The sequence below is a fragment of the Otolemur garnettii genome, unplaced genomic scaffold (assembly GCF_000181295.1).
Source record: "Otolemur garnettii isolate 467f Iridium unplaced genomic scaffold, OtoGar3 scaffold00068, whole genome shotgun sequence".
Classification (NCBI taxonomy): Eukaryota; Metazoa; Chordata; class Mammalia; order Primates; family Galagidae; genus Otolemur; species Otolemur garnettii.
Genome location: NW_003852463.1, coordinates 2,987,227 through 3,014,333, shown reverse-complemented (window position 1 = coordinate 3,014,333; position 27,107 = coordinate 2,987,227). Strand labels below are relative to the sequence as shown.

Here is a 27,107-nt window from a genome sequence, read left to right as displayed (position 1 = left end):
GCCTGGCTATTTTTTTGTTGCAGTTCAGCGGGGGCTGAGTTTGAACCCGCCGCACTCAGTATATGGGGCTGGTGCCCTACTCACTGAGCCACAGGCACCACCCATAATGGTAAATGTTTAATAACCAGTTCTCTGGAGAAAAAGTCCTGATTTGTAGCAATTGCCAGTTTCCATGGTGTAAATATTCCCATTCACCGTTAATTTCAAACTACTCACTGTGATGTGGACTTGGGAAGAAATGCTTAGAATCAGTTCTTGAAACCAACTACAAGCCAGCTTTACCAAAACCACTGCCTTTAAGTTTTTCCTTATCAGCCTCTACCTTCTCACCAGACCTAGGAATATGGGAGAGATCCGAGTGTGTCCCCAAAAGAGCAGGAAGTCCCTAGGGGTACACAGCAATAGTAGAAATATTTACTCAAGGAAAGTAAAGTAGTTCTGGTTGCAGGGAAAGTTGTGAATTCATCACCTTCCTTCCCCTCCCCACCTGCCCTACTCCCACTCCAACGGAGTTACCTGCTCATTGGTAACCCCCGGGCGCAGGGTCCCATGCTTGTAGTCTTCCAGCAGCTGCACAGCCTCTCTGAGACGTCTCTGCAGAGGAAAGAAAAGAGATGTTGAGGGGCACAGATCCAGGGTTCCCACAGATGTCTCCCTTGTAGGATTACATCAATATCAATCAAGTAACGAAAGTGTTTACAATGTACAAAGCTTTGGGCTTGTCCTCAGTTCATAGAACACACCAAAAATAAGAAGAAGGATACCACCTAAATGTCCTTCCATTGGGAAACGACTGCATGACGGTGGTACAATAATATTCAAAAGAACCTGTTCCCAGAATCTGTTCATTTCCAAAGTGGAGATAGCCTTGTGGTTGTTTTTTGTTTGTTTTATTCCCAATTATGCAAGCAATTCATGCTGTTTAAACAAACGTCAGAAAAAAAATGAAAAAACACACAAAAAAATTTTAAATCACCTATAAACATACCACTGAAATAATCACTGCAAAAAAGAAGATGAGTTTTCTTCTGGACATAATACATTTGTTTTCAACACAACTGGATCATGTTGATTGTTTTAACTTAAGGTCACACAAATGCTAAGCGGTTGGTTTAGTACTTGAACCTAGGGCTTATTCAGACTCTTGCTCTGCATACCCTGCCACACACACCCAATACCCCTGAGGCTCCCATGATGAGCCCCCCACATTTTAGCCTACTTCCTCCTGATGCCTGGGTTGCTGCAGGCCTGGACAATAAATGCTCTACTTTCCAATACTGAATGGTGAATGGCCCCATGTTCTCATTATTTTTCCCACTCCAGGGATTCTCCTGAGTTCCTATAACAACCTGGCCAGACTCCATCTCATTTGACACGGTCATCAAAGGGAGCCCTCTTGCCAAAAGAATAAATTCCAAAGAGCCCCAATCTTGGCAAACAGCATGAGTTGAGAGGGAACTAAATCCAAAGTTCCTGAAGACAAGTCTGAGACCGCAGGACTGAAGGAAGCAACAGGCTGACCTCAGCCTTACTAAGTCTCTGGTGTCCCTCTGGAATGGGCGGGGACTCAGGCCACTTGTCTTTAAAGGTCCCCAAGGCCTGGATGTTCTGGGTCTGGTGTCCCCACTGCAGAGAAGGGTGCCATTTCACAGAAACTCAGGGAATAGGAGGAGGGTCCCCTTGCCATAACCCCTCCTCTCACACTGCTGGATTGTGAGGCTTGGCAAAGGGCTTGGGCACTTGAGGGGTGGGGAAAGCTGGGAGGTCGGTGGCAGAGTGAGTTTTGCAGGAACTGCTTTCAGCCAAGAATACACAGGCACAGCCCTTGAATGCAAAACTATGAAGGGCCTAGCTGGGAGTCCTGGGCTGGGAGGAAGAGCATTCTTCAAGACCCAAGAGAAAGGGGGGCCAGGGACACCTGACTTCTGGTCATCTTTGAGGCCCAATAGGGTAAACTGATAGTTTTTGCAGGTGGTGCATCCCTTCAGGAAATAAATCTATCCAGCTACCCAAAAACTTTAAAAACAATCATGGCCTCCAGCCTGGTTGCCCTACTCATGGGAACTTATCCTAAAAAATAAATTTAGCAGAAATAAAAAATGATATGCCTAAGACTTTTTTTTTTTTTTTTTGCAGGAAAGCAAAAGATAGAAAACAACCTATCTGTTGGAATTAAAAGTCTAACAGGGGATGGTTATTTATACTACAAAACTTGATTTTAAGAAATTATGGAGACTTGGAAATGAATGAAAAAAGCAAATAGAAAGTATACATTCAGTGTTATAAGTATGCCAAAAATGTACACAGACAGATGAGAACCTGAAGTGTATAAGGGTACTGACAACTGAGGATTTTTTTTTTTTTTGAGACAGAAAAAAAAAGGTGTTGGAACTTAATCCTGTCACCTTGAGTAGAGTGCCATGGCATCATAGCTCACAGCAACCTCTCAAGTAGCTGGGACTACAGGCATGCACCACTATACCCAACTAGTTTTTCTATTTTTAGTAGAGATGGAGTATCATTCTTGCTCAGGCTGGTCTCAAACTCTTGAGCTCAAGCAATCTACCCACCTCAAGTGGAGACTTTTAAAATTACAAATTCCACTAAAGGGCAGGAACGGCCTGTAATCTTAGCACTCTGGGAGGCCAAAGCAGGAGGATCACTTGAGTTTAGGAGTTTGAGACCAACCTAAGCAAGAGTGAAACCCCATCTGTACTAAAAAACAATAGAAAAATTAGCCTGGCATGGTGGCCGGTGCCTGTAGTCCCAGCTACTCACAAGGCTGAAGCAAGGAAGAGTGCTTGAACCCAGGAGTATGAGGTTGAGGTTGCTGTGAGCTAGGCTGACACCATGGTACTCTAGCCCATGGTACTCTACTCTGTCTCAAAAACCAAACCAAAACAACAATAAAAAATTCCACTAAAGCCTTTAAAGTTAGAATATCCAGTACTGTCTAGGATGCATTTAAATAGGCACCCTCACTCAGTTATTGGGAGAACAAACTGATAAAATCTGGGTATAGGTTGGTACAATTTGCAAGGCAATTTGGCAATAATTAACAAAAGCCTTAAAATATATTTTACCCTGAAATCCCATTTGTAGAAATCCATTCAAAGGAAAAAAAGGTACAGTGAGGTCTGTGTATTAGGATATCTATTACAATATTATTTGTAAACGGCAAAATACTTGAAATCCCCTAAATGGTCAACATCAGAGAAAATAATTAAATAAGTTAATGTGATGAATTACTATGTAGTCATTAAATGCATTTCAAAACATTTAATGAAACATTTGAAAAATGCTCATGAGATGCTACATGGAAAAACGTGTATACCGGGGATATACACTGCGATGTAAATAGAAAAATCATCATATCCACACATTATGTATATGTACATATCATACATACATGCATATATGATTCTTTCCACAGAGACTGATGACATATGGTAATACACATATTATAAAAATCATCCCTATTTTGTACATATACATACACCAAAATGTTAATGGTGATTCTTTGTAGCAGGTGACATTATGAGCACTTTTTATTTTCTTCTTTGGACTTTTTGTAGCTTCCAGCATTTGGGGATTACAATCAGAATCTTATCACACCAGGAGGTAGACAATGTCAATTTTTTTCATTGTTATGATGCTAAGTTTGGTCACCTGGTAAAAGGATGTCTGCCACTGTAAGTTATCTTTATGCATAAATTTCACTGTACTTCTCTTAAATTCTTTGAATAAATTTTTAGAAGTGGGATTTCTGAATGAAAAGACTTTTTAAGGCTCATTACCTTTCCCTCTGTGTAATTGCTAAGTAAATAATCTGCAGAATGATACTTTGAGAGCAAATGAATATTTTGTTTCTCAATAGTATTTTTACTGTATGGAAATAGTTATCCATTAATGATCCTGGTTGGAATCAGTTACTAAATTGAGAGTTATACAGGGTAAGAAGAATTTCTTCCACCCACATTTTTAGTACTTCCATGATGTCTTAGACCATTGTGCTACCATAACAGAATACCACAGATTGGGCAATTCATAAATAACAGAAATTTATTTCTCACAGTTCTGGAAGCCGGAAATCCAAGATCAAGGCACCAGCATTTGATGTCTGGTGAGGTCTGTATCCTTAAGAGGGAAGGAACACTGTGTGTGTCCTCACATGGTAGAAAGCAAGAGGGCTGGAGGCTGCGTGAAGCCTCTGATATAAGTTAAGGTCCTTAATCCCATTCACCAGAAAGCAGCCCTCATGGCCTAATCACCTACTAAAGGCCTCACCTCTTAATAATATCACATTTGCCATTAAGTTTCAACACCTTGATTTTCGAGGGGACACTTTCCTACTACAGCATATGGAATCATGGATTTTTTCTTTAGTCAGTGTGTTAGAATCCATTGCTTTTTTTCTTTTTAGTGCTCAAATTGTCCTCAAGCGGCCAGTGGGTTTCCTTTCAAGCCGGTGCCTGTGTCTCCATCATTCTTTGAGCACTTCCTTCCTTTCTGCAGCAACTCTTACTGCCTCAGACCCGCATTCCACCATCTCTCCAAGGAGCTCTGGCTCCTTGTTGTGGGCAGTGGTGTTCAGAAACCAAAATCGAGTGCAAAGTGCAGTCAGTGAGCAGAGTTGGGAAAGGTAATGCAGACGTGTGCATGTGTAGATCATGATATTGGTAACACCAATTTAAATACATCACATGCAGTACCTCCATCATATACAGAACCTCCATAGTTGACGACCTCCCTACACTGGTCACTGCCTTCAGTTGACCTCGTTTTCATAGACCGGACATGCGCTCCATATACATATCAGTACAGTAGGCCTAGTTCCTTATGTTGACCATTTCTGTATATTGACCAGTTTGTTAATAGTCTCTTGGGTGGTCAACTTATAGAGAGGTTCTATTGTAGTTCTTTTTATCTTTTCCCCTATTCCATAGGGATATCCCTCAACTCTACAGTGAGAACTCTGATACTCAACATCAGTATAATTATTTATTCTATTCTACAATACACACAATATAGTTTCAGATTATTACACCACTGTTAATATTGAGTTGGTATTACTGATACTTTTTCAGGATAGGAGTGTTGGCTTACTCCTATAAAACCTAGCACTATGGGAGGCAGAGACGGGAGGATGGCTTAAACCCAGGAGTTTGAGGTTGCTGTAAGCAAGGCTGATGCCATGGCACTCTAGCCTGTGCAATAGAGTGAAACTCTGTCTCAAAAGAAAAAAAAAAAAAAACTATTTTAGTTAGTTGCCTATGCCCTCCAGGAAGACAATTTATCAACCATTCATTCCCTTAAATAATTATTGAATTTGGAATAGTAAATTCCTTCTATCTTTGGTCCATATTTAGGAATCATTCAGACATCATGTGTTACAGCCTTGTCCTTAGAGATCTGGGTCTAATTCCCTGACATACATGGAAGGTCAAGCTTTCTCCCTTAGGCTTCTGCAAGCTCCTGATGGTTTCCTTCATCCAACATGATTCTACACACACTGTCTCTGGACAGGAGACTCACAGCCCTTGAAGATTCCCCCAAAATAATCTCTTGCAGAGATTCCACGAACCAGGCAGACTTTGCTGGCCACTTCCCAGGAATGCAGGTGGAAGAAATAATAGAGCAAATTCACAGCAACTTTCACAAGCACAGTAGGCACCACGAATCTCAAAGGAGTCCCTGGCCACATCTCCACTGTGACATTTCCTTTATTAGTCTTTCAGTTCCATGCTAGATTTTTGCTGCTCTTCCCACTGTTTTTTTCCTCTTCTTTCTTCTATCTCCTTTCTCCTTTCATCAAAAAGCACAGTTCTAAAGGCTAGGCACGGTGGCTCATGTCTGTAAACCAGGCCGAGGCGGGTGGATTGCTTGAGCTCAAGAGTTCAAGACCAGCCTGAGCAAGAGTGAGACCCTGTCTCTAAAATATAGCTGGGCCTTGTGGTCGGCACCTGTAGTCCCAGCTACTAGGGAGGCTGAGGCAAGAGAATCCCTACAGGCCATGAGTTTGAGGTTGCTGTGAACTGCAACACCACGGCACTCTACTGAGGGCAACAAAGTGAAACTCAGTCTCAAAAAAAAAAAAAAGAAAAAAGAAAAAAAGTATAGCTCTTTCCCCTCTGTTAAGAAGAACCTCCTCTTCCCTTGAAGCATTGTTCAAGGCATTCTTAGAACACAGCCCTCTTCCTAAGAGAAATTATAGTGAATAGTATTTCCTTCACCTCATACACATACAAGGGTTGGCATGTTCTTAAAGCTTGTTCAGTTATAAATTGCTAAAAAGCAGCTGCAAAACTCTTTCAAGAGGAGTTTCTCTATTAACTCCGCTAATGCATCCGAGAACCAGGTCACCAGAGGTTCAAGCTCATCATTCTACCTCTGGACCTTCCATTTTCCACAGCCATTTCCTCATGCCTTCCACTGTCCTCCCTCCCTCACAAACAGCCCATCCACATTTCCTCCAGCTGTGCAGCCAGCACCCTGCACTCCCTGCCAGGGTGCCAACCAAGGGCCAGGGGAGGCAAACAATATTACATAGACAGGAGCCAAAGTTGGTAGGCTGAGCCCAGCAGTGCAGGGGAGTCTGGCCCTCCTGGTGCCCCACAGCTCATCCAGAGGATATAGGGAGGTGACCTGAGGCCTATTGCAGGGTCTTTATTGGAAAGGAACAAGAACAAGATTGGCTGCAGGTCTGGTGTCCTGGTAAGCAAGGGAAGGGAATGTAGAGGCTTCTTTTTCTTCACTGTGTAGAGAATGGTGCTTGGACAACTGTGGGGCTCTAAGGAGAAATGCAGCCCAGAGCCTATCGTGTAGTGAGTCATGAACCCCAGCATTCCCCACATGACGACTCTCACATGCCTCTAATTTCTCATTACATGGATAGAGATGATCTTGCTAACCAACCTCCCTATGCTAGAACTAGTGAGGGTTAAGACGACTATTTGTGCTGGCCCAGAGGTCCAATTCAGGGCCATTCCAGAGTCCTTAGGGCCTAGAAGATCTTACACAGGCAGAAACTTTGCAAAAGACTAGGAGGTAGCCCTGGAAACAATCCCCAACTGGGGTGCAGTGGGGAAGAAAAGCTTCTGAGAAGCCCATGAAAAATGTCTGATAAGGGGAAGGAACAAGTGAAATTTGAAAAATATCCTAAAATTGCTGCTGCCTTAGTTATTTTCTAGTTGATAAATATTTAAGTTTCAATTAATAAATATATTTATATATGTGAGTGTGTGTGAGTGTGTGTGTATGTATACACAGATTTTAAAATTAACTTTTAGAAAAACAGGCTAAAAATAGTTCAGTGATGTACACAATATTGGGGTCTGTCAAAGGGTAAGAACTGAAAAAGAGGCTTGGCACCTGTAGCACAGTGGGTACGGCGCCAGCCACATACACCTGAAGTTGGTGGGTTTGAACCCAGCCGAGGTCAGCTAAAACAACAATGACAACTGCAATAAAAAATAGCTGGGCGTTGTGGTGGGTGCCTGTAGTCCCAGCTATTTGGGAGGCTGAGGCAAGAGAATCACTTAAGCCCAAGAGTTTGAGATTGCTGTGAGCTGTGACGCCATAGCACTCTACTGAGGATGACATAGTAAGACTCTGTCTCAAGGAAAAAAAAAAAAAAAGAATTGAAAAAGAAAGATGTGGTACAAGGAAAAGAGTAGTAAAATGAAATGGTCTAAGAATGGGAAAAGGGTCAGGGAGGGCAGTGTGAGCCCATCACAGGCAGCAAGCCACCCAAAAGCTGCTCATCCACCCCTAAAGTCTCTGCCTGCTCAGGGTAATCTCAGGAGAACTGAAATACCTCCCTACCTTCCAAATCTCCCTCCATTTCTCAACGTGCCCCCAAACCATTAGCACCTCCATCCTTTGAGTTAAGCCTTGGCCTCTACAGACTCCTCCATCAAACAGGTAACATTTATATTGGGACTTTAGGAACACAGTTCTATCTAGAATGACACATTACCTAGGCTGGGCAAGTAGTTTTTCTAATTTGGTGCTCTTCCTAATTTTTATGTAATCACATTGATTATTCATCAGGAGAATCAAGACAGAGCCCAAGACAGTCTGTGATACCTGAGCCCTTTATCCTTGCTAAGATGCAGTTAAAAAACCACACATAAGGGCAATGCCCACATTTCACATTATCAAGCTGCTCCCCCAGGCACACGGAGGACGGTTCCAGGCCCAAGTGCCCGGTAGGCCTTGTGTTTCCTTCCATCATGGCTTTTCACCCCTTGAGCTAGTCATCTCCAGCCTAAGAATGCCAGTCAGAATGTTCAGCCCAGAAAAGTGCTATCATCTCAGGAAGCTGATTCAGCTGACTTGCTTCAGGGTATATGGGGGGGACTCAGGGCCAGATCTCAGGTCTTCTGCCAGCTAAGTAATCTTGGGCAAGTTCCTTCCCTAAACTCAAGTTACCTGAATAGGAATGAAAACTGCTGAGAATAATTGTACCTGGGTTCATGCCCTGGCTCTATCACTTGTCAGCACCAAGTGTATGAGACTTAACTTCTATTTTTTCATCTATAAATAATGGACCTTGTCTTGGTGCCTGTAGCTCAGTGGCTAGGGTGCCAGCCACATACAGCAGAGCTCGCAGATTTGAACCCAGGCCTGCCAAACAACAATGAAAACTACAACCAAAAAATAGCCAGGCGTTGTGGTGGACACCTATAGTCCCAGCTACTTGGGAGGCTGAGGCAAGAGAATCTTGGGCTTAAGCCCAAGATTTTGAGGTTGCTCATGTGAGCTGTGATGCCATAGCACTCTACCTAGGGCAACATAGTGAGACTGTCTCAAAAAAAAGGTTTAAAAAAAAATGGACCTTATAATAGAATCTACCTGTTAGGGTTGCTTTGAGTTAACATGATGAGCTAATGCATGTAAAATGCTTACAAACTGCCTTGTTCACAGTATTTAATAAATGTTTGATATTTTATATATACACACATTCCTACTCACATTTGTAAATATATATAAAAAGCCTATAAGACATATGTCTTAGAATGGCTAAAATAAACGTTTTCTTGATTTGACAACAATAAGTGCTGATAAGGAAGTGGAGCAACTGGAACTCTCATACATTGCTGATGGGAACGTAAAATGTACAGCCACTTTGAACCACAGTTTGGCAGTTTCTGATAAAGTTAAACATATATATTTATCACATTTACCATATAAGCCAGCAATCTCATTCCTAGTTATTTATTCAATAGAAATGAAAGCATAAATCCACACAAAGAATGCTCATGGCAGTTTTATTCACAACAGCAAAAAACTGGAAAGAACCCATGTGTTGATCAACAAATAAATTCTGAAACATCCCTTTAATAGAACACTGCTCAGCAATAAGAAGGGATGAAGTACTAATACACGCAACAATACAGATGAATCACAAAAGCATTAAGTTAAGGGAAAGAAGCCAGACTCAAAAGGCTGCATGCTGTAGGATTCCATTTATAGAACATTCTGGAAACAACAAAACATTAGAAACAGAACACAGATGATTGGGTGCCAGGGGCTAGGGAAAGGAGAAATTGATTATAAAGAAGCTTGAGGGAATATGCTAGGATGATGAAAATGGTTTACATCTTGATTATGGTGGTGAATACATGACTGAATATATTTGTCAAAATTCATAGAACTGTATACTTAAAAAAATAAATTATACTTTAATAAACCTGACATTAATACGTATTTATAATAAAAAAATAAATAAATACTATTTATTGTTGTTACCTATGAAGGGAGGGAATTGGGTAGGGAAGAAGGTTAAAGGATACTCTTTTGTTCTACTTAAACATGAGTGTACTGTTTGAACTTTTCTAATGAACATATAATTTATGTACCTGATAACTTTGTTGAAGTTTTAAATAAAAATAATAATGATGATACCATGTATCTACCTTGAAAGGGTGTTGTAAGGGACCCAAACGTAATAACGTGAAAAAGCACACAGCACAGTGCATGAGATGGGTAATGGATGGGTCAAGATGGATGATAGATACAGGTAGAGATAGAATATGATACCTACCTCTCACCTCCCACCTCTAGTGTCTTCACTGTCCCATTCCCACCATCCCTGACCCTTCATATGATCCACACATTCTAAAGTGAAAAGGCACTAAGTCCCGGGGCTACTGATTAACAGCTATAACTTACCTCGGTGACAAAGAGCGTGCGAGGGTCAATGATATCCAAGAAGTGCCTGAAGCGGCCATAGAAGGATGTCTGGAGAAGAGGGCAGGAGAGAAGAGTAGGTAAGTTCTATACACCATCCCCCAGACACGGGGGAGCCCCACCCCACAGCTCACCCCTAGGGTCAGTGTCCCCTATCCCCAGGACTCCCCAAGTGTGAGAATATCAGAGAAGACTCACTGGTCAGGGACCTCAGCTTTCCTGAGGCTGAGAGCTTCCCAAAGTCAACTCAGAGACCATTAAGATACTCAAGGACAGTCTCAACTTCTCTTTCAGGGGCCTCCCATTTTTTTCTTTCTCCCAATGCTGAGATCTATTCTGAGACCTTCAGAAGCTCCCAAGCAGCACTTGATGCGCAGGCTGGAGGTGAAGCCTGGTCTGTAGCCCTCTCCCAGCCTCCCTGCTTTGCTTAGGACAGTCTAAGTGAAAGAAGACCCCACCTGCCCCTCAGAAGGTCCCTTCCCAAGATCCACCTCTGCCCCAGAGGTTGCAGGGAGATCCCTGCAGACACAGCTCAAGCATGACAATACCAATCTCACACTCCTCAGGCCTTCCTTCCCTCATAACCCTAGAGCAGCTGTGAGACACAGGATGAGGGGCTGTACCACCAGTCTTTTTGCCCCAGTCCAGGGGCTCTGGAAAAAGAAGGCTTTGTGCTAAGCAGGCCACAGGCATTAGAGCACAATGAAAGAAAACCAAGCAATACTGCTGCTGGGCTTCTGCTCTGGGGACTAAGCCAGCTGGGCAAAGCTGAGCTCAAGGAGAGGAGAGAGGGTGCCAAGCTCAGGATGAAGGGAAAGCAGCAAACCCTGGGTTCATGCCTCACTACACTCCAGGCTCTGCCCCAAATTTCTCCCTGCAGTCCCATAAGCTCTCCACGCACTATCCTCTGCACAGTGTAGGGCGAGAAGCCTCCACATTTCCTCCCCTGGCTTACTAGGACACCAAATCCTACCATTAACACTTGTTCTTTGCTCTTCCCAATAAAGACCTGGCCATAGGCCCCAGGTCACCTCAAAGGTCCCACACACAATAAGCCCCATCCCACTTTCATTTCTCTGCCCACAGCAGCGTGTCCTGCACAGAGCACTGTCTCATTCTTACTGCCACCCCCACTGGGTGCTGCCCCTCACAGACCAGATCAAGTACCATTTTTACTAAAACTCTCTAACCTCTTGTACCTCAAATGGTCTAAACCATTTCCTGACTTAAGACATACATGCTTGAGACTCACACTGTTGTCCTGGCAAAATTTCCCCTCTGAGAACTTAGTCTAAGGAAACCATGCAGGATGTTGAGAGATGTGGTCAGGGGCATACCCCAAGGATGTTCTCTGCTGCATTATTTACATAGGTATGTGGTTAAATAAAATAATGGCCCATTCATATGACTGAATACTATGCAACCTTTAAAATCATGTTTTCAGACATTAGGACATGGAAAAATGCTTAGGATTTTATTATATAAAATGCATATAAGCAGCATGATTCCAGCTCAATAAACAAGGACATAAATAGACCTAGATGGCTACTAAATGAAGAGCAAAAAGACCAAATAACATGCAGAGCCAGGTCCACTAAAAGGAATCAGAGTTCCTCAGGGAAGAGGCCAATTCAAGGGTTGAGAAAGGGAAGGCACAAGATGAGACTGGTACATTTTTGGTGTGCCAGAAGTAATGAAGTGCCACCCCCCAAAATGATGCGAACATGTTAAAAGGACCAATGACAGGCAGGTGGACACTGTGTCCCTCTGGCTATGACACCCTGAGAAGTCCCTAGTATCACTTTCATAGTATTCTGGAGGGATATCTGAAATCTAAATCATGAGGAAATATCAAACACACAAAGATGGAGGGGTATTTCAAAAATTAACCGATCATGTTCATCAAATACATTAATGTCATAAAGACAAAAACAAAAGCTGTTTCACATTAAAGGAAAGGAAAGAGACAACTAAGTACGTCACACTATTTGGGACTGGATCCTCTGCTAGAAGGGAAAATGCTCCCAAGGGCATTACTGAGACAGGTGACAAAATTGGAATTTGGACTACATTAATATAAGTGTTGTTTCCATGTTAAATCTCCTGAACATAATAACTGCACTGTCATTATGTAAGAAAATATCCTTGTTCTTAAAATATATAAACTAAAGTATTAAGGGATGAATGAATGTAACTTACTTTCAAATGGCTGAAGAAAACTAATGTGTAAATATACAGGGCAGCCATAAAATCTGGAAATACAGGTACTATAATTCTATGTATTCACAGATTGAAAATGTCTTCATGAGATTATGCATATTTGCTATGTTTCTAGATTTTATGATCACCTGTAGACAAAGAGGATAATAAAGGAAATGGGACAGGACGTTACAAACTGGTGGATCTAAGCAAAGGGTATATGGGAAAGTTTTCCTTACTTTTGCGACTTTTCTGCAAGACTGAAAGTGTTTCAAAATAAAAGCTAAAAATCATATTTTTCTAAAAGCCAGGGCCTGGCATGCTGGCTCATACCTGTAATCCTAGCACTCTGGGAGGCTGAGGCAAGAGGATCTCTTGAGTCCAAAAGTTTGAGGTTGCTATGAGCTATAATGCCATGGCACTCTACTGGGGGCCTCTGGCTCAAAAAAAAAAAAAAAAAAAAGCCAGATAAAAATACATTAAAATGTTTTTTTTGTTTTTGTTTTTGTTTTTTTTTTGAGACAGGAGCCTCAAGCTGTACTCCTGGGTAGAGTGCCATGGCATCTCAGCTCACAGCAACCTCCAACTCCTGGGCTCAAGCGAATCTCCTGCCTCCGCCTCCCAAGTAGCTGGGACCACAGGCGCCCGCCACAACGCCCGGCTATTTTTTGGTTGCAGCCGTCATTGTTCTTTGGCGGGCCCGGGCTGGATTCGAACCCACCACCTTGGGTGTACATGACTGGCGCCTTAGCCACTTGAGCCACAGGCGCCGAGCCAATACGTTAAAATGTTAACAGAGATTGCAACTAAGTAATAGGATTATGGGTGATTTTTACTTCTACATCTTTTAAAGTGATTTGAAAATGAAAAACATATCAATATTATACATAATATATAGAATATCCTTTTTTTAAATATAAAGTAAAAAATAAGCTGTTATTTTAAGTATTATACTGGATAATAAGGTCTGAAGGACATGTGCTATGAGCTCTTTCCTTATGTCTTTGGCTAGGATTCTCCTAACACATCTAGAAGGGCCCCACAATACTCTTGCCCAGGAAATAGATGTGTGGGTGGAAGAGCAGCCAATGGCTTGAGGCTTCCCGGAGGGGCAGAACCAGGCTGGGTTTTGAAGGAAAGGGCAAGGCCAGTAATGGATAAAGTATGGCAGCTAGCAGTCCAAGTCAGAAGGAGAATGACCTGAATGAAGCAATTTCTTGAAGAAGGTCCAGCACTGCACTGTCTTGATCCTGTTCCAGCCCCACCAGCCTTCCTGTGTCACTCTCTACCATAGCTACTAGGGGAGAGTCCCATATAAAGCATTTTGCCCCACACATATCAGGGGAGACCAAAATGAACAAGTCCTCGAGAAGCTGAGAGCCCGTGGAAAGACAAAAAACTACGAACAAATAAGTAAACAAATAATACTCCGATCAGCGCTTAAATGAGGCATCAAAAAGAACACTGGGGACACACAGATTTCTGGTGTGAGACAAGGAGATATCCCAGTGGAACTGGGAGGTAGATGAATTTTCCAACCAGAGAAAAGTATAAGCAAAAGTATTCAGGCATGAAGCCTAGGATCAGAAGCTGTGCCTAACTCCACCATTCAGCTGCCTACTGAGAACCATGTGCCCAGCACTGTGCTTGGTCCTGGGGGTATTGCAAGGCTGAGCAACTGTGGAGGAGCAAGACAGAACAAAGACCCATGGATGATATTTAGATTTCTAGGCTTCGTTTCCATAGCTCAGTGAGGAGGGCACCAGCCACATACACCAAGGCTAGTGGGTTTGAGCCTGGCCCAGGCCAGCTAAAAAGTGATGACAAGTGCAACCAAAAAATAGCTGGGCATTGTGGCAGGTGCCTGTAGTCCCAGTTACTTAGGAGGCTGAGGCAAGAGAATTGCTTAAGCCCAAGAGTTTGAAGTTGTTGTGAGCTGTGACGCCATAGCACTCTACCCAGGGTGACATAGTGAGACTCTGTCTCAAAAAATAAAAATAAAAGAATAGATTTCTAGTTAGACATGAATGCTTGCTAACCAGGGTAAGGATAGTAAAAAACCTACTGATGGAATGGGGAGGATTGGGCATGTAAGTCTGAGATACTTAAAGGGTCTTCCAGATGTAACTTTTCAGTAAATACTTCAACACAGAGGCCTGAGACTGAAGAAAGGGGGTCTTGATTTGGAAGTGCAGATGATAGTGTCCTGGCCTAATCAACCTAAGACCCTCAGGGACAAAACTATAGTCTGACAAAGTCCTGTTTACTGATTGTAAGGAAGAAGGCACACAGCAGAGGAACTCTGAGGCCCCACACCAAACAAAGGAAAATACTGAATTAGTACAGAATGTTGGGTAAAGGTGGAGTAAAATGTAAAGGAAGCAGTGATTAAATGTGCTCAAAGCAAACTAAGACAAGGTAGAAAGGGGTCAAGATAGGTCAGTGGTTCTCAACCTTCCTAATGTTGTGGTCCTTTAATACAGTTCCTGTGGGTCGCCACCCACAGATTGAGAACCTCTGGTTTAGACTGATAAATAGACTCTGGGTCTTGTTTCTTTGGAAACTAAAAAGTTAAGACTAATGTGGAAGATTGGGACCAGAAACTCCTTATTTGAAGCTTAGCACGTGATTCTTTTAAGGCAAAATGGCTTAGATCTGCCAGTCAAGGTTCATTCCTACTTGAATGATTTAAATAGCAAAGTTTCTCACAATCTATGACGTTAGAGAATGAGATTTCTCAACCAGCCAGAAAGAGCGATTGTTCAAAGAACAGAGTTGTTCTGATACTTTGTAGCTCCATGGGTCCTTGTGAGAAACATTGTTTCTTTGCAGCTGGCTTTATCGGTGTGTGTCTTCCCTGTCCAATGAATGGCAAGAAAGGTTTTTACTTTCTTAGTTTGAGTTCATTTTTATTTTCTCAATAGTTTAAAATGTATAGCCTTCTCTCTGCCTCTCAAATTCAGCCCCCATCTTTATCCAGTCATACAGTCAGTGGATATTTTTTTCTTCCCTTTTTCTTTACAGGAAGAATGAGTCAGCCAAGTGATTCCTTCCCTTTCACTTCACAAGAAAGGTGAGTCAGCTAATTCTCAGCAGGATCCCTGCGCCTGCACTAGCAGGCTGCCATCCCACATCCCAGGCTTACCCCCTCCCAGATGGGAGGGGGAGCAGGCCCTGGGAGAAGAAACTGACATTCCCCCCAGACCCCAGACCTCTAAATTATTGCTTTTTAGGAATAAGAATAAAACACTCACTGAACCAATAGCCCAAAGGCAGAAAGCCTGGACCTGCATAGTTGTCCTGAACCAGAATGCACACTGCATCACCGGCTACTTCAGAAATGAGGCTATACACCCAGGAATTCTGATGCTACTGGTCTGTGGTGGACTCCACGCATCAGTATCTGTTTAAAGGCCTGCCCAAGTGACTCTAGGAGGTGTTGATCTTGCTTTAGCAAAGCCAAGTCTCAGAGATTACCTGGGCTGCCGGCTATCATCTGCTCCCCTTTACTAGGCAAAGGAAGTGGGGCAGGGAGTGGTTAAAAGCATGGACTCAGCCAGGCATGGTGCCTCACACCTGCAATCCTAACACTTTGGGAGGTCAAGGCAGAAGGATCACTTGAGGCCAGAATTTCAGGATCAGCCTGAGCAAGCGTGAGAAACTATCAAAATAATAATAAGAAGGAAAAGGAGGAAAGAAAGAAAGAGAGAAAAAAAAATTATCAGGGCATGCTGGCATGTGTTTATAACCCGAGCTACTTGGAAAGCTGAGGCAAGGGAATTATGTAAGCCCACAAGTTTAAGGTTGCAGTGAGCTCTGATGAGGCCACTGAACTCCAGCCTGGGAGACAGCTACAAATTTACGGGAGAAATAGGAGACAGAGGAACATATTAAACAACACCACAGAGACTCTGATAGCCTCATTCAAGGGAGGAATTCTACAAGACAAACCATCCAGTTTCTTCAAGAGATACTGCTGGGGGGGGGGGGGAAGAGAGTGTTAATAAACTAGAAGATACAAAAGAGAGAAAGCCAAATGTAATGTGTAGGACTTATAGGATCCTAACTCAAAACCACCAGTTATATATTTTTTAAAAATTATGTGACAATCAGGGAAATGTGAATAGTGAAATCCAATTAAGTCTAGAGTGTAGTTAATAGTAATGTGCCAATGTCAGTCTCTTAGTTTTGACAAATGTACTGTGACGCTGTAAGACGATAATATTATGGAACACTGGGTGAGGGTTATGCAGAAATTCTCTTACTTTTAATTCTGTAAATCTCAAATTAATCCAGAAATTTTAAAAGTTTATTTAAAAAAAAAAACAAAACTATGACTGTAATAGCATAAGGAGTTAGTGAGGGGCAAGAGGAATGGCTTAGCAATTGTGCCCTGTTCTGTCGCCCACACCTGCTAACTTTGAAGAGGTCTCGTGTCAACACACACACACATCATGTTGTTTGTTCTTGCTGGTCACATATGTTACCTTTCCCCCAGTCTTATCTACACATTCAGAAACAGTATTTATGTGTGACCCTGGACAAGCCACTCCATACTCGAGGCCTTGGTTTCCATATCTGAATTAAAGGAGAGATTGTAAAAAAAAATAACCAGAGTCTTTATTTTATCTTTTTTACAGATACCTGTTAGTAGATTTAATGAAAGGACAAGCTATTCAGGCTTTACTTCAAAATAATTCATTGGTTGCAGCTGGGGGTGTATAGAGGCAAACAAAGTTGGCCTTAAATTAGTCATTACTAAAGCTGGGTGACGGGTGAATAGGGATTCTCTGATAGTTGTCTCCACTTTGTATGTTTGCAAACCTCCATTATAAAAAAGTTAACAATGAACAAATAAACAAACAAACATGGGCTATGGAGCCAGACCTTCTAGGAAGATACTTAATCTGTTTGTGTGCTTCAGTTTCCTCACCCACAGCCTGGAGATCATTATACTTGCTTCACGGGGTTGTTGTGAAAATTCAGTGTCAATACACAAGAAGGGTGGAACAATGCTTAACTACTGTCATCATCTTTTGAGGAGAAGAACGTCACAGACCAATGCCCTACATAGTAATGTCTATTCACCCATCACCCAGCTTCAGTAATTACCAATTTAAGAGGTAGGAGAGAACACAGTGGGTTCAAAGGCTGAAAAGCAGCCAGTATGGTAGGAAAGAGAGTAAAAGGGTGGGTGGATGGTGGGATTCAAGGAAGAAGTCAGCAGGGGTGGGCCATGAAGATGTTTGGGGCCCTTTCAGAAGTGGTCTTAGTCTCAGAAGCAAGGGAAGCCACTGGAGGTATTAAGATATGCAGGAGGTGGGAAGTCACCTGATCAGACCTACATTGTTAGAACTCTGCAGTAAGGAAGAATTGGCCAGAGTAGAAGCAGGGAGACCTATTGGGAAGCTTCTGCAGTGACCTAGGAAATAGATGACAAGGACTTGATCTAGGATTCTAGAAGTGGAGATAGGCAGACTTGAGCACTGAGGTGAGATCACTAGGCCTCTGGTTGTATTTAGAGGTTGAGGGAGAGGAAAGGAGGTATACAGGTGACTCCCAGGTTTCTGACTCCAGAGATAGAATGGCAAATTGGGCTACTTGAAGAACCAGTGAGCCTTGGAGGAGGAGCAGGTCTGGAATAAATAAAAGTTCCTTAACACTGATGAATCACATGCAGTGTGCTTTATGCAGGTCACTATGCTGGCAGAGGGAAGCTTCAACAGCAAATACAACAAACACTTTTACTGCCTTCGAGAGCAGTGCCAAAAAGAGGTACCAGCAATGGCTGCAAGAATGGCGTAGCCTCAAATGTGTATCTACGGTGTCAGCAGTGATCACAGCAAAGAGCTCAGTCATTTAAGCCTCTAAGAGGTACTCAATAAATGTCTATTGCATAACTGAATGTCCTGAGCGCCACACACAGATAACACGCACCAGAGGGAAACACACACAGAGACACTCCTTTACATCTTTACTCAGCATGCTACTATACACCCAATCCCCCTCAGAGACAGGGAAGGACAAGCTGAACACTTACTCCCAAAAAGCCCAGGAAGGTTTGAGGAAACCAAGTAACTACACAGCAAACAATGAGCAGACCACAGGGAAGACTACAAGGAAGGGCCGATCTGTGAAGATCCCACTTGGGGTAGCCAAAGAGGCCTGTGGGAGGAAGTCAGCAATCTGGTGGGACCAGAGGGATAATGGCACCAGAGAAAGACAATAAGTGCTTCCCAGAGGTGGGCCTGACTGAGCCTTGAAGGATGAGCAGAGTGTATGTAGGCGGTGAGGGGAGGACTGGCAAAGAAAGGCCACTCAAGTCCAGGCAGGGGCACCCCTGACAATCTCACTCTGGGTATCATCCTACTTTAGCAGGAAGACACCAATCTCATCTCAGATACCTACATGCTGACACGGTCTATTTTTAAAAAGGAATTTAGGTCCTGTTTAAAAACAATGGGTACTTTTTTTTTTTCCAGAAGGTTCTGGAGTACAGCTCCGTAATTATCATTGAAGCTGGAGGCACTTCTTTGCTGGAACCGGTCCCCCTCCCTGTACCACTATTAAAAAAAAAAAAAATAGCTACCGCACCGACCTTCGCACTGTTTCCTTTCCTACTGCAAACTTCTTTCCGGCCGCCTCCGCAGCTACCCACCGCCCAGAGAGCCCGGGTTCACTTCACCCGAGTCTCTTTGCTCTCTTCCTAATAAATAAACCCCATTTCCTCAGTGCGGGAGGCAACGGGGGTCGGGGCAGGGGTCTGCAGTGTGGGAACAGCGCTCCCAGCCTCCTGGCTCGGGGCCCAGCCAGCACGTCTGGGCTGCTCGTTCTGTCCCCGTCTCCGTGGCCGAGGACCAAGTTAGTGATGCCCTGGCGGGGGTCCTGGAGGAAAAGGACAACTGTCACCGTGCCCCTAAGAATCCGAGCAGGTCTGGACAGAGGCGAGCGTTCGGTGGAGCCGGGACCCCAGGGGCAGAAGACCCTCTGCGGAAGACGCAGCGAGGGAGGGGCTGGGTCGGGCTTCTGGGGAGGCAGCCCCTCCGAGGGGTGACGGCCCCAGAGAATGACACTGCGTTTCCCCCACACCACCGGCTGTACCCGCACATCCTAGCTCCATCTCCGCAGAGCACAGCCGCCGTCTCGCGGCGTAGGCGAATCTTCAGCGGAGCGAGGAGTGGGGGGGTCATGGAGGTCGCCGGGCCGCCGCACTCCTCAGCACGTGGTCCTACCCTGGCGCGCATCATGGACTTGGTTTGGGGTCGAGTGATGCGAGCGTGACCGCGCGGCACGGACGCTGCCCGGCAGCTACGCCAGCAGCTCGAAAGGAACGTCAGCCCCCACCCGAGAAAAAAGTTAGAAGGCATCCCAGCCTAGTCAACTTCTCATCCGGGGCTGGACTTGAACTTTGTGCCAGGAGCGGGCTGCTGCATAACCGGTAGCTACCCTTCGCTAGCCGCTCGGACCCGAGCAGCCGGGATCCCCGGCCGCGGCCCGCGGCGGCCAATCACAGAGCGCTTCGGGCGGGTAAGGCTGGAGGGCGCGGGCAGCCGGGAAGTGACGGCGCCAAAGGCCAATAGGGAGCCAAGGTGGAAGTTCTCGCCCACCCCACAGACCAATGAGAAAGGGGCGGCTGTGGCCGAGGTACCCCAGGCACAAGCTGCAGGCTCTGGTGGCCGCGGGTCGGAGACCCCCCAGGCTGAAGGAGACTTTGGAGGGGAGTTTGCTGGCCCTCCCTGTGCTACAGGCCGACCCACAGGCCACAGCCCGGTCCTCACCTGCTGGAAGCGGGGTTTGCCCAGCTGGAAAGGAGGTGCATCGGTCGAGGTACTAGCGGCACTAGCCGCAGCCGCGGCCGATGCTGTAGTCGCTGTATCCGCCATGGCCACTGACGCCCGCAATCTCCGGCCCTTTTAAAATGTCCCTCCTCGGCCCCCGCCGCAGCTGCCTCTCCCGATTGGCCCTAAGCAACCGCAGCGAGCGGGAGGTGCAAAGGGTTGTGGGGAGTGTAGTTTTTTTTTGTCTGGGCGCTGGAGGACAGAGACTGCGGAGAGTTGCACTGACACAGACTGGATCTCGGTCCTGCAGCCAGCCTTGCAGGGCCTGCAGTCCGTGAATGGTGGGTGCGCACGATTCTGAGGTCCCGACGGGGACCACAGGGCGAGCCCTCGTTGTTTGTCTGCTGCCTAGAATCTAAATAGCGCGGTAGGAGTCGCTCCCGGAAGTCCAGAAGGGCCCCACTCACTCAAGCCGGCCGGACCTAGGACCACAATGGAAAAGAATACAGGCCGACTAGGGTTAATCTCAGACAGCTTTCTACACGGAGTTGCACTGCGGAACCTTCATGCAGTTTCTTCTGTCGCCTCTCTACCCTGTGCTCTCCAGCGGCCCGACACTCAGATACTGGACCATGTTGGATGGGCACCCTCGGACATTCTGTGCCCAGAAGACTAACTAACTTCACCCAATGGGGGCTCTTTTTCCGGCCTCAGCCTAAACATTGCATTTCCCGTTCTATCACCCAACTTCCACAAAATCCCCGACATGCTCTTAAGGCACCCGAGCTTCTCTTTTGTAGTCCTTGCATTTATAATTATTTATGGCATGGGATCATTTGTCTTTCCTACTGTAAGGTCTACAGGACAGGGGCTATTACCACCACCACCCGCCTCCCACCAACGGATTCTGATAGAAGCCATGACTTTTTGATTCACTGCTAAGTCGTCAGTGCCAGGTATAGGAAGGTTCACAGTGCAGACTCAAGTTAGCTATGAGTCATCCAGTAGGAGTTAAGGACCCTTGTAACCTCTCCCTCTTTTAACTAACCAAGGAAGACCTCTCCCAAGGTCTAATTGCTGAGCAGGAGAACTGGGTAGTGAGGTGGGGAATGGGGTTTAGTAATGTTTATCAAGCACCAGCCACAAGGACTTTTGGTAAGGTGAAGTACTGCGGAGTGTAGAGTGAGCACCAGCATGAATAATACACACTGCAGATTCCCAGCTAAAGTATTTGGTCAATGAGCCAGACAAGGGGTGAGGGAGTGTGGCAGAAAGTTCCCCATTTTACCCAAGAGAACAGTAGAAATATTTGGTCTTGACTCTAGGGACACCCACTTTGGATCTCATTCATGTCTTGGGGAGGTACGTTGTTGGCTTCTGTGTCTTTCTGGACACTACATGAGCTGTAGCAGTCAGAGTTCCCCCATCCACTAATACTTAAGCTGAACCACAAGAAACAAACTTTTCTTGAACTGGAGATTCTAGCCTCACTATGAAGTACAGTTTGTGTCCTGGATTTGTATCTTTTCTTCCCCTAGTAGACTAAAGCAGGTTGAGAATAGAAATCAATTTTTTACACTACATATTCCCTTACGGTACCCAATAAATTTGAGTATCCTGGGAGTGAGAGAAGACAGTCCAGACTACGGGGTAACACTGTACTACTCCCCTCTATGTCAGGGCATGTGTGGTGTCATCCAAAAACCTCATCACCTTGATTTGAGGCTACTTTCTCCCACATCCACCCTGCTTCAACCATTCATTCCAAGACAGGGACACAACTGAGCCACTTGCAGCACATGGACTTTTTATTCTTCATAAAGTGCTCAAAACATGAAGAATAAGCTCTTTATAAACAGGAGTTACAACTAGGAAGACAAACAGCAAAAGCCAGAACTGTCCCTGCTCCCTGCCCCACCCCACCGGCAGCTTTCTTCTGAGTTGTGGCCAGGAACAGAAACATCAAACAAGAATGCTGGGCTTCAATTCAAAAGCTCTTCTGAAGACATCCCTATGCTAGGCATTTGGGAGGCCCATAATAAAAGATGAACAGAAGATCAGGGACAGGGCTAGGACTGATTAAAGCCTAGAGGAATACCTAGTAGGGAAGTGACTCGCTCTCAGCAGAGATATTACAGAAGAGAAACACCCAATGACCCCCTAACAAATGTGACTGAAGTCCTGGGCCTCCGTGGATATTTTTCTCCACTTTGGTGAGTGTACCTTAAGGTAGGTAACTTGATAGGGGCTTTACTCCATGTGTGGGACTCCACTGTTCCATCTTGGCAGCAGACACATGTCCCCCACAGAGCACATTTCCTCCTGAGGCCTTCCAACTGAGCCCTCAGGCCCACTTCCATGAGGAAGAGTTGGTCCCAGAGGAGCTCTTGCCTCTTCACTGGGCCAAAAGTATTCTCCTTCAGCACCTCCTCACCCAACTTTTGCTAAGCTACACTGCAAAAGGTTCCCTGCAGATGCCTTGGGGAAGCCCGCTGTGTTTTCTAAAGCAAACCAGGAGCTGTGCCAAAAGACAGAGACTTCACTTCAAAGTGCACTGCAGCCAAGCCAGGCAAGGCCATGGGGCAGAAGGGACAGCAGCTTAGTGAATGGAAAGGGGAGCATCAAAGGCTTTTTCCTAAGTACAGGTGTCTTCTAAAGGCATAATAGGACCTTTCACTTCCAGACCAGCTGAATGGTCTAGCACAGCTGAGCCTGAGGCTAGACATAATGAGCATGAGCAGGGCAGCCCCAGGCCTCCCTGCCCACCTGCCCTCCCATAGGTTTTATTCTAGGATTCTCCTACTGGGGTCAAGGGAGAAGGAAAGATGGCAGGAAGGCTGAAGGAGCAGTAGCAGTTTGGCCAGACCCTTAGCTGAGATCAACTCTAGTGGAGGGGAAGAGCATGCAGCAGGGCTGCCCCTACCCTCCGCCCCCATTCCCAAGGCCCTGACAGAGTCACCCCTACGTGCTCAACAGCTGGGAGGGGTACGCCACACAGGAGAGAGGTCAACAACCAGAGGCTTTTGACCCCACCCACAAAAGGCACATTTTAATTGGTTTCCGAAAGTTCAAACCCTGTGGCACTACAGAGTTTTGGCATCTGGACAGGCAATAAGAACAGACAAGGAGGCTTGATCCCAAACACATAAACAGCTGAAAACCCTGACCTGGAGGGACCTATGCATCAGAGGTGAGAAGCACAGAGGAGCTCTCCCCCCATGAGTGCCGCCCCCTTCCACACATTCCCACACAGCACTCCAGGGTCTGAGGGGCAGGAAATAGCCTGGAGACACACATCATCAACTCCTGTCCACACAACACCCGCCCCACAAACAACTTGAGGCAGAAACAGATTCAGGACATGGCTGAGACCAGATCACATAGGCTCCTGGCCCTCAGGGGAATGAGCATGAGGCTGAAGAGCCAGGGCTGCCCATAACTCATACATATGTACAGGCAGCTTGGTCCCTGTCCAGTAATACTAGACGCCCCTATAGGGGCTAGAGGGAAATGAAAAGGATGAGGGTGGGACTGTGGGAAGAAATGGCTGACTATCCTTGGGGGATTATAAAGTATGTGCTAGCAACCAGTCTTGTCCCAGATGCCACATCAAACTGTAGCTTGTCCCTGCTCCATCTTGAGGTTAAAGCTAAGTTCCTTGTTCCATTTCCCTGGATCTCCCCAAGCTAAGGGGTATGAAAACAGGCAAATGGGAAAGACCCAGGTCTCCAAAAGATATAAGTTGACATGGAACCTGATACCTCCAAAGGGCCCCCTTCTGACAGCCCCAGTAGAGGCAAGAGGGAGAGGAGCAAGGGGTGACAAGGAGGGCAGATTACACCCTGCCCAGGTGAGAATGAGTTCAGTGGTGGGGAGGGTGGGCGGGCAGCAGGTTCATGCCAACCCTCCCAGGGATGGGGGTGAGGAGGGCTATTTGGGGGAGCCGGGGATGATCTGCAGCAGTGTGGGTGAGGTCTCCATGATCCGCACCAGCAGCCGGTCGATGTAGCTCTCCAGCTCCTGCACGTGCTCATCCCGCTGGCTCAGCTCCCGCTCCCGCTGCAGGAGCAGGTTAATGAGCTCGTCATGTGTCAGGTGGTAGTACTTAGCCGACTGGTCCAGCACAGCTGCATCCTGAGGCCAGACAGAATTCAAGTGAGCAGGGCAACCCCAGGCCTCTCTACCACCAACACCCTAGTTTTGACACCAGTGGGTCTGGGGTTGTCTCTCTAGTGCCAGAGATGGCCCAACTGGCTTCAGGACTCCAGTGTGGGGGACCCTGTCTGCTCCCTGCTCTGTCCTCTCCAGCACCCTGCCCCAAGACTCCTGGCCTCTCTCCAGGAGACAGCACCACGTGTTCTGCCAGATGGCCCCTGCACCCTGCTGGGCCTCACCTTTAGCCTCTTGGTGTCCGTCTGGCCAACCTGGGGGGCCAGGGCCACAGGCTGAATGCTGCCAGATGTGACAGTTTTGAGCTTCTCCAGCCCACTGCTCAGGGCTGTGCTCAGACTGGAGCGGGACTGCTTCCTGTCGGGGCTGCCCTCCACAGGGGCAGCACTGAGTGGTTTCACGGGGTGGGGGCTGTGAAGACAGACATAAGGTGGGTTATGGGAAGATAAGGGTGGTACAGGTCAAAGGTGGGGCTGCCTTCTCTGTGCAGTCTCCAGGTCTGCTGGACAAAAATTCCACCACTTGATGGTGGCTGCCCCTGCACACCCAAGGTCTCCAGAGCAGCTACACCCAGCACCCTTAAGCAATCCTCCCAGATCTCCTCAATCCTCACTCTACCACCTGCTTCCTTCCCATTTCCCTCCCTCATTGACTGATGACCCAGCCCCTTTACAGAGATGACAGATGTCTCTGCACACGCACCCAGTCTTTGCCAGGGATTCTCCCTCCAGCCTTCTTCCTCCCTTCCTCTTCTATGCTATAGCATTTTCCCAGGACTGTGAGAATTCCCAGGATGTGAGACTCAGTGCTAAAACCAAGGAAGACCTGGGAAAACTGGGATGCTTTGCCACATACCTCTCTCTGAGTGGCTTCCCATCTGTATTTAGATAGGCCTGCAAAACTCTCTCTTGACCTTTGTATTTGCTCTAGCTATCACCCTTTGTCACCCCAAACCTCTCCAAGGCATGTAGACTACATTTGTCCCTAAGTTCTTAACCTTTCATCGACTCCTCAATCCATCAGAACATCCATTACCCACCACAAGTGTAACTGCTAAGGTCGCCAAGCCCTGCTGGTTCTCACCTCATGAATCTCTCTGTGCAGTTGACACTTGGATTGCTCCTTCCTTTAGGCAGCTCTTTTTCTGTTTTTCCCTCAAGACATCCATCTAGTTTTCTGACCTCTGACAGCCCCTTCTCAACTTTAATTGCTAATCTGCCCTTGGGGTTCCACCTCTTCTCTTCCTTGGCTCCCACCACCGCTACTGTGTATCTCCAGCCCAGATTCCCTCTCCTGGGCTCTAGACCCACAGAGACAGCTGCAGGCTGGCTTGCTGCCCACAGGGTCCCCTGTGGATATGTCTCTCTCTCCTCCACATCTGCCCTTTCCTCTGTGCTGCCCAAGCAGTGAGCCTCACTGTTCCCATGACTCAGGTCAGAAACGCAGGAACCAAAGAGGCTCTCTGACTCATCCCTTTCAGCCTCAGTCAAGCCCTGCCCACTTCCTACCTTCTCTCAAACCATACCCTCCTCTACAAGCCAGCGCTGGCTACCTTCCAGCCACAGCCAATAAATCTGCAACCCCATCCTAGTCTTGCCTACCTGTAACCATTCTCCCCTTCTGCTATGGGATAATGGCATTGGCCTTTCCAATACTTGAAAACCTTTTAATTGCTCCTATCAAGGTAAGAAAACACCATCTCCAACATAATCTGGCCCTTTTCTCATGGCCCACAATTCTCCCAGCCACTTCTCTCTCATATCTTCAGGCTCTTACAAAAGCCATTCTTCTGTCTGGAATACTGCTCCCATTGGCTAATTCCTACTCATGTTTCACAACTACAAGGCCACCTTCTCCAGGAAGCCTTCCTGATTTCCCCAGACTAAGATGACCCCCTCCTGGGATCCCCCACAACCCCTATACCTATGACAGTTACATAAACTATAACAGAAACAGCATCAGACCCCCAATCAACTAACTTGCCCTGAGGACCACTTACAAGTTTATGCTTACTTCAAAGAGGATTTGGAGTTAGACCATTAAGAAGAAGGAAGCAAAATGGCTTAGCCCAAGGCCCTGAATTCCACTAAAGCAGCGGTTCTCAACCACGACCCTTTCACAGGGGTCGCCTAAATACATCTTGCATATCAGATATTTGCATTACGATTCATAACAGTAGCAAAATTATAGTTATGAAGTAGCAATGAAAATAATTTTATGGTTGGGGGTAACCACAACATGAGGAACTATATTAAAGGGTCACAGCATTAGGAAGGTTGAGAACCACTGCACTAAAGGAAGGCTCTCTCAAACCTAGAGACACTCAGACTAAGGCTGGGGATTCAGCCTCAAAAATCTGGAAGAGTGGCAGAGCACCCAAGCACAGAGAAAAAGAACTCAGATCTGAGTCCTTTCCTCCACCTAGGAGTGTGCGCTAGGACGAGGTGTAAAAGCAGCTCTGATGCCACCTATAGGCTGTGCTGGGGAAGGGGAGGATGACGAGTACAACACAAAAATGTCCTGAATGAGGGGCCAGGAGGCCCAGATGCTCAGTCTGTTTACCCCTTACATCCAAGGGACTCTGGACCCTGTACCTCTCATGGACTCCACCTCCTCATCTGAGGTATGGGGACACTTCTATTGGCCCATCCACTTCATGATGTAAGAAACATGCCAAGTACAGCCATGAAGCCAACTCTGAGAAGAATAAAACTTATGAAAAGTGGCAGGTATATTGGCTGGGTGCCTGTAGCTCAGTGGCTAGGG

The 27,107-nt window shown here is 46.0% G+C and overlaps 2 protein-coding genes across 5 annotated transcripts in view; both read right to left on the bottom strand.

Annotated features, from left to right (window-relative positions):
- SFXN5 (sideroflexin 5) overlaps positions 1 to 20,407 on the bottom strand; it is a 118,705-nt gene extending 98,298 nt beyond the window's left edge. For 3 of the 4 annotated variants that reach the window (XR_001161446.2, XM_012807412.2, XM_012807413.1), the window contains exons 1-3: positions 20,172 to 20,368; positions 10,177 to 10,245; positions 517 to 594 (exon numbers count right to left, since the gene is read on the bottom strand). Coding sequence is in view for 3 of the 4 variants with exons in the window: in XM_012807412.2 (XP_012662866.1) it covers positions 517 to 594; positions 10,177 to 10,245; positions 20,172 to 20,276 (252 nt within the window). In the remaining variant the exon portion in view is untranslated. Of the gene's footprint in view, positions 1 to 516; positions 595 to 10,176; positions 10,246 to 20,171 lie in introns of all 4 variants that reach the window. The other variant, XM_003793413.3, reaches the window with a different exon arrangement.
- A 3,694-nt stretch (positions 20,408 to 24,101) lies between these two features.
- Positions 24,102 to 27,107, bottom strand: part of RAB11FIP5 (RAB11 family interacting protein 5) — a 37,690-nt gene continuing 34,684 nt past the window's right edge. The window contains exons 4-5 of the mRNA XM_003793412.2: positions 24,566 to 24,752; positions 24,102 to 24,305 (exon numbers count right to left, since the gene is read on the bottom strand). Of these exons, the coding sequence (XP_003793460.1) occupies positions 24,102 to 24,305; positions 24,566 to 24,752 (391 nt within the window). The remainder of the gene's footprint in view (positions 24,306 to 24,565; positions 24,753 to 27,107) is intronic.